Source organism: Poecilia reticulata, chromosome 20 (assembly GCF_904066995.2).
Source record: "Poecilia reticulata chromosome 20, P_reticulata-male-v2, whole genome shotgun sequence".
Taxonomy (NCBI): domain Eukaryota; kingdom Metazoa; phylum Chordata; class Actinopteri; order Cyprinodontiformes; family Poeciliidae; genus Poecilia; species Poecilia reticulata.
This window is the reverse complement of record NC_088849.1, coordinates 21,755,028-21,766,392: the sequence shown is the minus strand read 5'-3', so window position 1 is coordinate 21,766,392 and position 11,365 is coordinate 21,755,028. Positions and strand designations below refer to the sequence as shown.

General features: G+C 39.1%; 1 protein-coding gene across 1 annotated transcript; it reads right to left on the bottom strand.

Annotated features, from left to right (window-relative positions):
• Positions 1 to 840: 840 nt before the first annotated feature.
• On the bottom strand, positions 841 to 5,392 carry otos (otospiralin). Its single transcript, XM_008396482.3, has 4 exons — positions 2,653 to 5,392; positions 2,505 to 2,568; positions 2,163 to 2,186; positions 841 to 1,161 (listed from the first exon to the last, which is right to left on the bottom strand). The coding sequence occupies exons 1-4, from the start codon at positions 2,710 to 2,712 to the stop codon at positions 974 to 976; spliced, it is 336 nt and encodes a 111-aa protein (XP_008394704.1). The 5' UTR covers positions 2,713 to 5,392; the 3' UTR covers positions 841 to 973.
• Between the last annotated feature and the right edge of the window lie 5,973 nt (positions 5,393 to 11,365).

Below are 11,365 nucleotides of genomic sequence, written 5' to 3'. Positions count from 1 at the left end.
TTCCGCTAACCCAACAATGAGAAACAAAACAAAAATGAAGAGGATATCTTAATTTTACCTCATAATTAAGATGGTTGAACGGAATTAAAATTCATCTCAGTACAGACAAATAATAACAATGCTAGTAATGATTACTATTATTAATATTTTCATAAGTAATAGTAATCCTAGTATCATTACTACTAGTTTTTTTTGTCAAGTTATTGTATCCAGTCAATACAATTATTTGAAAATAATCTGGCTGTTACTGTATAAATGTTTTTCTATTTCTTTATATAATTTTTTCACCATATGGAAATAAATGGCAAGGAATAGTATGGTTGTTAATGTTTGTTCATGTTTAATTATCCATTTTTTTGTTTTACTTATACTTTGAAATGCAAAAAAACTTCAATCATGACTTTTAAAATATAGAAGAAAAAAAACAGGGAAAGTATTATTCTAATGATGGGATGTTTATCCCTGACTAATTTGCTCACTTTGCTTTTAAATGCTTTGGTGCAATGTTTGTAAAAATGTTATAGATTTATTTTGCATTTTTGCTCTCTATATTCTGCTTTTTTGCTCTGAGGATAACAAACATTTTTAAGCTTCCAGACCCTAATTACTCTTGTTGATGAAATTTCAACAACAGAATAACATTTATTTAAGGGATTTCATCAGTACTCCCCACCAAGTGGCATTCTGCTTGTTGCTGGCCATACCTGGGATAAATATATATAGACGAATAGATTCGTTAGACACTTTTATCTAGAAGCAAAATGTCTTGTTTATTTTTCACACAGTACATGGATATATTATGCAGTTCTACCAACAAAGCTTCACTGTTCCCTATATTCATCGCTATGCTTCAAACTATTGAAAGTAGATATAAAGGCTCTTTATATCTACCCTTTTTCTTTCTTTCCCTTTTTCTTTCGCTCTCTCGATCAGAATATTTTGGTTTCGTTCTCTAAACATCCTGGCTGTCCTCTCAGTGTTCATGTCCAGCGTTGGTCTCGTATCCCAGGGTGTCTCCGAGGTGCTGGTGGGCGTAGAACGCCCGAGCCATCTCGTTGATGTGGCTGTAGGCGCCGATGGACCTGAAGTATTCAACGTAGTTCCAGAAGTCTGAGGTGGAGTAAGGCCAGTAGGGAACAGCTGGAGGTTCGTCATATGGAACTGAACGGGACAGAACGACAGCTGGCTTACAGAAAACAGATATTTATGTGCAATACTTACGATTATATCAGGTTTTAATTACTTAAATCAGTTCAGTAACAGACTTTGACAATAAAGGCTCGATGTATCGATGGTGTATTGAGATAAATAATGTGAGAAAATATGTTTTTGCACAACAAAGAAACTAAACCAAAGGGTTTTATGGCATCACAGTAAAAGTTTCCCCCTGACACATTTGGACAATTAGTAACCAACACTTTTATTTGAAATTATCTTACAAAGTATAATTTTGTGATTGAGAAGCTGTTAGGAAAACAACGATGTCTTATGGATAAAAAACAGCAACAACAAATACAAACAGATAAATCAACTTTATTTGTTTATCTGTCTAGCTCTACTTCTACACTCTGAATCCATTTTGAATTAGATTAGTAAAGTTCAACAAAATTTTCAATTTCAAATTAAAGCTTTTATATAGCAACCATCTCTGGTTAGGTTTCTTTAAAATTAACCCAATTAAACAAAAACAAACAGTAAAATAAGAGAAAACCTCCATAAAATTAATATACATGATTCACAAAAAGTGCTGAAAAGCCTAAAAAGTGTCAGTTTCAGTGTAATGTTTGTACATATTTATGTATCTTTATTATTTTATGTACATATATAATTTCCCCTATGGATCAATAAAGTATTTTTTTAATTTGAAAACCTTAAATTAAATTATTCTAAATCTGAGGTTAAATGAGAAACGTGATTGTCTAAATTATGTTTTTAATGTATTATAATCTCCGTTTACAGCTCTCTTTATTATGATTCATGAAATCACTTGACTAATCTCCACTAACACATTTTTTAAAATCCGGTTGCCTTTGCCAGAGGAGTAAATATGGATTAACATTGTGATTGTCTGCAGATTTGGTTCCTAAAAAATCTGCAGAAATGTAAATGTGAAGGTTGTAAGAAGATAAAGATGGAGATATTTGGTTTGATTGAAACTGTACCTCCTTCTGGAATCACTCTGGCCACTGTGAGGTGAAAAGAGAGACAGGAAAAAAAGAGTTAACATTCCCAAACAGTTTTCCCTGAACAAAGAAGGGATTCAGTCCTAAAACTAAAAGAGGTTTCTTTCTCCAGGTTCCTCAACTAATATTTTTCCCTTTACTGAACAAATACAGACCCACAGACCTCTCTTTCTGTTCACGGCTAAAAGTCTCATCTCAGTCAAAGCACTTGCATCCAACTTGATCAAAAAATAAACAAAAATTCAGATACAAAACTAATTTTTTTCTTCCTTCCAGCAGGTTATTAGTGGAAATTTTAAACATTAAAATGAAGAAACTCACCACAGAGATGGAAAGAAAAAATGCCGAGGAGTGCGTTAATCCACAACAGCTTCATCTTGAGCTCCTAATTAAATGGAAAAAACTTAATTTGTTGTCAGTTTGTGGGCTAAAGAAGTGTTTAGCGTATAGTGAATGCACCGATCTTTACCTGATCAGAGTTTTGCTGCAGTTGGTCTCCTGGTCCGCTGTGGTGTGTGGGGGCCAGCATGAAGGAGCCCAGCTCCAGTACACACACACACACACACACACACAGGCCAGACCCATGCCAGTCACATCCCACTGTAACATCGCTCAGCTGCTGCCACGTCAAATATTAGTTTTGTTGGAAAATGAACTCCAGATAACTCAAACCAAAACCCACTTTTCCTCAGCTCCTATAATCTGCACTGTTATCTTCATTATCATCTATAAAAAGTAATCTGGATCATATTTTTCCCAAATGCGGCGTTGTTGGATCATGATTTTTCACTCCTAATCAGTAGACAGGCAAAAGGTTTTTATAAAATCTTCATGTCAAAATGTTCAGAATGTCCAACAAACATTCATAAAATCTATTTAACACACTTAGTTCTTTGATTTTCTTCATGATGTATATGAAGACTGTCCAAATATATACAGCAATAATACAGAAACTACTGTTATATCAGTTTGTGTGGTTCAGTGATGTCAAATTATTGTTGTTCTGCAGTTAAATTTTTTTGAAAGGTTAGGAGGTGAAGATGGCGCCATCTTGTGGTTTTCTGTCTGAATGATTCAATGCACGTCACCAACACAATAATTGTTTCTGAAAAGAAAACGATCAAAAGCAGCTGCTGAAACACCATATATCTAAAGTATACATCTCCCGTTAGCATGGGCGGTTTGATAACTATTTATGACATGTGGTATTTGGCTACAACATGCTCGGCAGCAAACCGTTTAGCTCATTCTGCTGTTACGAAATTAGCTAATTTCAGCTAATTTGAGTCTTTAATTATGTCAATATTTGATCATTAACAACAAACCCATTGACATTGTCGAGAGAAGTCGAGATCATCCTATTTCCCCATGCTGGAGATTTTAGTTTAATAGTGACAATAAATAAAGTTATCTTTGAAATTAATTACATAGGTGACATCAAGACCCAACATTAGAGTCAGACTGTAATAAAATTTATCTGGTTGTGTGTGTTGTTATTGTGTCCTGCAAACTTTGCTTTAATTCTTCTTTTTTCTATCTGATCATAAAAAAAATCATAGTCAGAGAGTTTCATGAAACAGGAAGAGCAGGTTTCCTGAAGAAAGAAGAAGCTTCCAGCCTGCATAAGTCAAAAAATAGTTCAGACTATTCCTTATTTCAAAGCATTAAAGGTTTTAAGAACAAAATCTAAACATTTTTGAATAATTGGATAAAACCCAGAGTAAAATACTTGAATTAATAATAGTGGCTTATAATTGAACCAATAATTACTATTGGTTTAACCAGTGATTGGTGTTGGTTTAATTATACAAATACTTACACTTATGGAAACACGTAACTGTAACTTGGTATCAAATAAATAGAATAAGGGATTATTCTTGTTTTTTTTTCAGAAATGTCTGTAAAAACTCACATTATGATTATAATAAGAGTAACTAATAAGTTATGGTTATTATAATAGTTCTGGACAGGGTAAATCCCGCCAGATTTAGGAAACTCAATTCACCCATTAGACAAAGAGCTGGTAGCACATCCCTTCTCTGAGAAGGGGAAGTAGAGAGAGAGAGAAAGGGGGGTGTTGTGCAACAACAACATGTATCTAAACAAAAAAGTGTACATATTTTGAACATGTTCATCTTAACTACGCCTGTCACGATATCAAATTTTGCTGGACGATTGTCTAAAAAATTATTGCGATAAACGATAATATTGTTTCAAGACCTTTTGACACTGATTTAATGGAAATGACGTAATAATGCATGTGATTTCCTGCCATAGATAGATACACTTTATTTTCAAAAGAACACATAACACTGGAACTGATAAACTAAACAAACTAAACAACCAAAAACAAAAATAAAATGGATTCCCAATATTAACAAATGTATGTAATGTATTAACAATAAACATACTTGAATAAAACTAAACAACATAAAGCCAAAGTGGAAATAAATACTGCATTCAACCAAAAGAGAGCAGATTATGAAGTCTGTATACTATATTGCCCTTCAGTAATAACTAGATTTAATTAGAGAAGATGGGCATAACCCTCTACCTGAAGCAGTAGTTCATACTGCACGATTTTTTTGCCCCTTTTTTCCCTTTACGACAATCTTAGGTCGTTGACCGATCTAAGATTGTCGCTGGTGATTTTGTAACCGATCATCCTGCAGTGTGTGGTGTGTTACGGTAGATCGTCGTGGCCGCTCCGCCCCACTGGGAGCTTTAAGCTAAATGTGACAGGTAGCCAATCAGAAAGCGCAGATTCTCCTCCACACATTCTGAGGGGAAATTACCGAGGGGAATCCCAAACAGCTGACACGGCGCAACTCGAAGTCCAATGGACATTGGAGATGATTTGTGGAAACAACATCAATGTTTATTCAACATTTCGTGCAAAGAATATAGAAATGATAAACAGAGGAGTTGGAGTCAAATTGCTACTGCAGTTGATAAACCCGGTAAGTTTTCAGCTGTTCTTCTTTAATGTACCGCGGTAAAGCTAGCCGGCTCTGCGTCCAGCCGGCCCAGCACACGATATACAAGTGAGAGGTAGCTCAAGACATTATGGTACACCCATTTACGTGCGGCTTTCACAATAAAAGCGCACATCCGGTCCATGTTTGAGATACTCAAAATAGGTTTCTAGGCGCTGCATTTGAAAACAGAAAATAATAAATGCTGAAAAACTAATGCAAAATAAAAACTAATATCTTTCTCTCTCTCTAGACCTCTCTCAGGAAGTTGCAACTAGAGCTTATGTATAATTTCAAAATAAAAGCTTTTTTAAAAAGTCATTTTTTTATCTTTTCCCCCTAAGTTGCCGTGCCCATTGCTGAGAAACTCTCTGTTTCCAAAGACTGCTACCACTTCAGAGTGACAGAGGGACACCTCTAGAACAGACAAGGAATGCCACTGTCAAGGAAATAACAGCATGGACTCAGGAATACTTCCAGAAAGCATGTCAGTGAACACATTCCACCGTGCCATCCGCCGCTGCAGCTGAAACTCTACAATGCAAAGAGGAAGCCATTTCTAAGCTTCACAAGCTCAGCTGTTTGCACTGGGCCAGGAGTCATTTAAAATGGAGTGAGGCAAAATGGACGACTGTTCTGTGGTCAGATGAGTCTCGATTTGAAGTTCTTTATGGACCACTGGGACGCCATGTCATCCGGACCAGAGAGGACAAGGATAACCCAAGTTGTTATCAAAGCTCCGTGCATCACTGATGGTATGTGGTTGCATGAGTGCTGGTGGCCTGGGTAGCTTGCATGTCTGGAAAGGCTCCATTAATGCAGAGAACTATGTTCAGGTTCTAGAACAACATATCTAGACGTCATCTCTTTCAGGGAAGACCCTGCATTTTTTAACAACATGATGCCAGACCACATTCTGCAGCAATCACAACATCATGGCTACGTAGGAGAAGGATCCGGGTACTGAAATGTCCAGCCTGCAGTCCAGATCTTTCACCTATAGAGAACATTTGGCGCATCACAAAGAGGAAGGTGCCACAAAGAAGGCCCAAGATGATTGAGAGGCCTGATGGGAGAGCAGTCCTATTTCTAAACCTGAGAAACTGGTCTCCTCTGTCCCCAGACATCTGTTGAGTGTTGGAAGAAGAAGGGGAGATGCTGCACAGAGGTAAAAATGGTCTTGTCCCAACTTTTTTGGAATTTGTTGACGTCATGAAATTTTGAAAAATATTTTTCCCTTAAAATGATACATTCTCTCAGTTTAAAGTTTGGATCTGCCATGTATGTTCTATTGAGAATAAAATATTAGATGTTGGCACCTCCACATCATTGCACTCATCCATTTTTTATTCACAATTTGTTTAGTGTCCCAACTGTTTTGGAATCTGGTTTGTATATATGTAGTATTTATATATAGCGATAGAAAGATGGATAGATACATAGATAGATAGAGATGAATATAACAGAAAAATTTGTATATAAATAAGATGATTGAGGTAAATCCGAAATGACGAGTGAGGCAGCTCCTCACTACATTTTCTACTTATTTTTGAATATAAAAGTAAAAATGTCTTATTTTAAAAGGTTTTAATTTTAAAATTATATATCATGTGTTTGATATTTTCTGGTATTTCTTCTAGAGGTCTCCCTCTGTCATCCAGAAGTGAGAGAAGTCACTGGTAAAGTTTTTCAGCAATGAGCACGGCAACTTAGGGGAAAAAGATAAAAAAGGACTTTTTTGAAAGGCTTTTATTGTGGAATTACACATCAGAACTAGTTGCCACTTTCAGGTTCTGTTCTAGAGGTGTCCCTCTGTCACTCTGAAGTGGTAGCAGTCTTTGGAAACAGAGAGTTTCTCAGCAATGGGCACGGCAACGTAGAGAGAAAGGATACAATGTACTATTTTAATAGTGTTTTATTTTGAAATTACACATCAGATCTAATTGCCACTTTCAGGTTCTGTTCTAGAGGTGTCCCTCTGTTTCCAAAGAATGCTACCACTTCAGAGTGACAGTTTCTCAGCAATGGGCATGGCAACGTAGGGAGAAAAGATAAAAAATGACTTTTTAAAAAAGCTTTTATTTTGAAATTATACATCAGACAGATCTAGTTGCAACATTCTGATATATATATATATATTAGAGAGAGAGAGAGAGAGAGAGAGAGAGAGAGAGAGACAGAGAGAGAGAGAGAGAGAGAGAGACAGAGAGAGAGAGAGAGAGAGAGATATTAGTTTTTATTTTGCATTAGTTTTTCAGCATACATTATTTTCTGTTTGCAAATGCAGCGACCAGAAACCTATTTTGAGTAGCTCAAACATGGACCGGATGTGCGCTTTTATTGTGAAAGCAGCACGTAAATGGGTGTACCATAATGTCTTGAGCTACTGCGCACTTGTATATCGTGTGCTGGGCCGGCTGGAAGCAGAGCCGGCTAGCTTTACCGCGGTGTTAAACGTGACATAAATAGGTTATAATGATTTTCATTAAGTCAGGACTTTACGCTGACTCCAGCCACATGCATCACAGGTAGATTCTAGTAAAGCATTGATTAATGCCTGGTTTTAAAATTAGTTAACTGGACTTGTAGCTATTATTTTGTGCCCATGTGGCTGGACATCACACGGCACGACGAACCTGATCGAACCGTTATACCTGGGATTTCTGTCGGCTAATGTGTCTCTCAGGTTTTGAAAATGGGCCGACAACTCATGTAGTGAGCGCTGGACATTACACTTTTTCATTCAGTGTCATCAATAGAAAGAAAAAAAGGCAGAAAGAGTCGATAAGGCCAATAATTAAAATGAGGTCGAAAGGTTTAATTTATTGTTCGATTAATTGATTTATAGTTTATCGCGACAGGACTAATCTTAACATATTTATTTTTATTGATTGTGTTTTTAGCTAGTGTTGCTAGTTACTACTGCACAAGGCTAGCTGTTTTCAAGCTAACAACTCTCCAGTGTCTCTATGGCAACTCTCATTAGCAATTGATGATAAAAGTCCTCCGGATTTATCCTGATCAAAATAATTAACAGCAAACAGAAATTTATGGACTTAAAATATATATATATCTTGAGGCTAAGATCAAGATAACAAGGAGGGAAGTGAGCCAACTGTCAGAGCTCCAAAGGGGTGCAATGAAAAGATCAGTACCCAAGAAGTACAGCCAGATGCCCATACCTGAAGCACTCGAAACTGCCAAACAAAGGCTCCAAGCCTTGGCCAGCCGCCTAAAGAGATACACAAGAATGAAGCCAGGAGAATCAACCGGCTCTTCGCCACCCAACCAGCTAAAGTGTACTCTCAATGGAAGGGTAATAACAACAGAGCAGACCCACCAAGGCTGGAGACTGAGCAATACTGGAAAGGCATTTGGGAAAGGGAGGCGTCCCACAACAGCAATGCACAGTGGCTAACCTCTGTACGAGAGGACCACAGCAACCTCCCTGAACAAGCCCTGGTAACCATCACTGTGGCAGATGTCCAAGAAAGAGTCTCGGATATAAAAAACTGGACAGCACCAGGACCTGACATGATCCATACCTACTGGCTAAAGAAACTCACCGCCCTCCATGAGCGACTGGCAGCTCAACTGAACCAGCTGCTACAAAATGGGACTCACCCTGAATGGTTAACTGAAGGGTGCACAATCCTGATACAGAAGGATCCCTCAAAGGGTTCAGTCCCATCCAACTATCGGCCAATAACCTGTCTCTCTACAACATGGAAGCTCATGTCAGGCATCATAGCGGCTAAGATAAGCAGGCACATGGATATGAGCACGGCACAGAAGGGAATCGGCATAAATAGCAGAGGAGCCAAACACCAACTCCTTGTAGACCACACAGTCGCCCAAGACTGCAAAACCCGACACACCAACCTGTGTACCGCTTGGATTGATTACAAGAAAGCCTATGACTCAATGCCACACACATGGATCATTGAATGCTTAGAGATGTACAACATCAATAGGACTCTAAGAACCTTCATTGCAAACTCGATGGGGCTGTGGAAAACCACCCTTGAAGCCAACTGCAAACCACTTGTACAAGTGTCCATCAAATGTGGCATATACCAAGGAGATGCTCTGTCCCCACTGCTGTTCTGCATATGCCTGAACCCCCTCAGCCAAATCAGTCACCTCCTCTTCATGGATGACATCAAGCTGTACGCTAAGAGCAAGCGAGACATCGACTCACTGATCCACACCACCAGGATCTACAGCACTAACATTGGGATGTCATTCGGACTAGACAAGTGTGGTCGGATGGTTACAAAGAGAGGGAAGGTCGCCCACACAGAAGGGGTCTCAGTCCCAGGAGGAACAATAGCAGACATTGAGGACATTTACAAGTACCTGGGAATACCACAAGCAAATGGCAACCTCGATGAGGTCACAAGGAAAGGAGCCACAGCCAAATACCTCCAACGAATAAGGCAAGTCCTGAGAAGCCAGCTCAATGGCAAGAACAAGATCCGTGCAATAAACAGCTATGCCTTACCAGTAATCAGATACCCTGCCGGAATAATCAGCTGGCCAATGGAAGAGATAAAGGCCACGGATGTTAAGACTCGGAAGCTACTAACCATGCATGGAGGGTTCCACCCCAATTCCAGCACCCTGAGACTGTATACAAGCCGAAAGGAAGGAGGCAGAGGACTAGTGAGTGTGAGAGCCACTGTCCATGATGAAACATCCAAGATACATAAATACATCAAGGACAAAGCCTCAAAGGATGATGTGCTCAGTGAATGTTTCAGGCAATGGGGAACAGAGGACGAGGTGCTGGAGGTACTGTCATGGGAGGACAAGCCCCTCCATGGGATGTACCACCGACAAATAACTGAAGTGGCTGATATCAGGAAATCCTACCAATGGCTGGAAAAAGCTGGACTCAAGGACAGCACAGAGGCTCTCATCCTGGCCGCCCAGGAACAGGCCCTAAACACCAGAGCAATAGAGGCTCAGATCTACCACACCAGACAAGACCCAAGGTGTAGGTTGTGCAAGGAGGCCCCTGAGACAGTCCAGCACATAATAGCAGGGTGCAAGATGCTGGCAGGGAAAGCGTACATGGAACGACATAACCAAGTGGCAGGCATAGTGTACAGGAACATCTGTGCAGAATATGGACTGGAAGCCCCGAGATCAAAGTGGGGAACACCCCCAAAGGTGGTAGAAAACGACCAAGCTAAGATCCTGTGGGACTTCCAGATCCAGAGAGACAGGATGGTAATAGCGAACCAACCGGACATTGTGGTGGTGGATAAAGAACAGAGGAAAGCCGTTGTGGTGGATGTAGCAATACCAAGTGACTACAACATCAGGAAAAAGGAGCATGAGAAACTGGAGAAATACCAGGGCCTCAGGGAGGAACTGGAAAAGACCTGGAAGGTGAAGACCACAGTGGTGCCTGTGGTCATCGGGGCCCTCGGGGCAGTCACCCCCAAACTGGAGCAGTGGCTCAAACAGATCCCAGGAACAACATCAGACATCTCAGTCCAGAAATGTGCAGTTCTAGGCACAGCCAAGATACTGCGCAGAACCCTCAAGCTCCCAGGCCTCTGGTAGAGGACCCGAGCTCAGAGGATGTAAGAAACCACTCGCAGAGGGTGAGAAGGGAATTTTTATATATATATATATATATATATATATATATATATATATATATATATATATATATATCATAATGTGTCAAACGAGACAAAAGAAGAGAAAATAACTTCCTGCACTGTTTGTTCTCTCTGCTCTCTCACACATGACCATGAAGTTCAAGTTAACAATCACAACTCTTACCAAACCAGTGTGTTCACATGTGTGTCTTGCTATTTGCCAATAATTTCCATCTATTGTCTATTCCATTTGCACAACAGCAGGGGAAATTGATTGTCAATCAGTGTTGCTTCCTAAGTGGACAGTTTGATTTCACAGAAGTTTGATTTACTTGGAGTTATATTGTGTTGTTTAAGTGTTCCCTTTATTTTTTTGAGCAGTGTATATATATATAATATATATATACGTATATATATATATATACACTGCTCAAAAAAATAGCAGACTTCACTACCAGTAAAGACTGAGTATCCTTCAATAAAATGCGTTGTGGAGTGGGAACTGAGAGATAACGGCAACGAAGATCTGTTTTGCATCAAATTCCCAATTCAGATTGTGAACTGAGTCGGCCTAACAAAAGAACCTCAGACG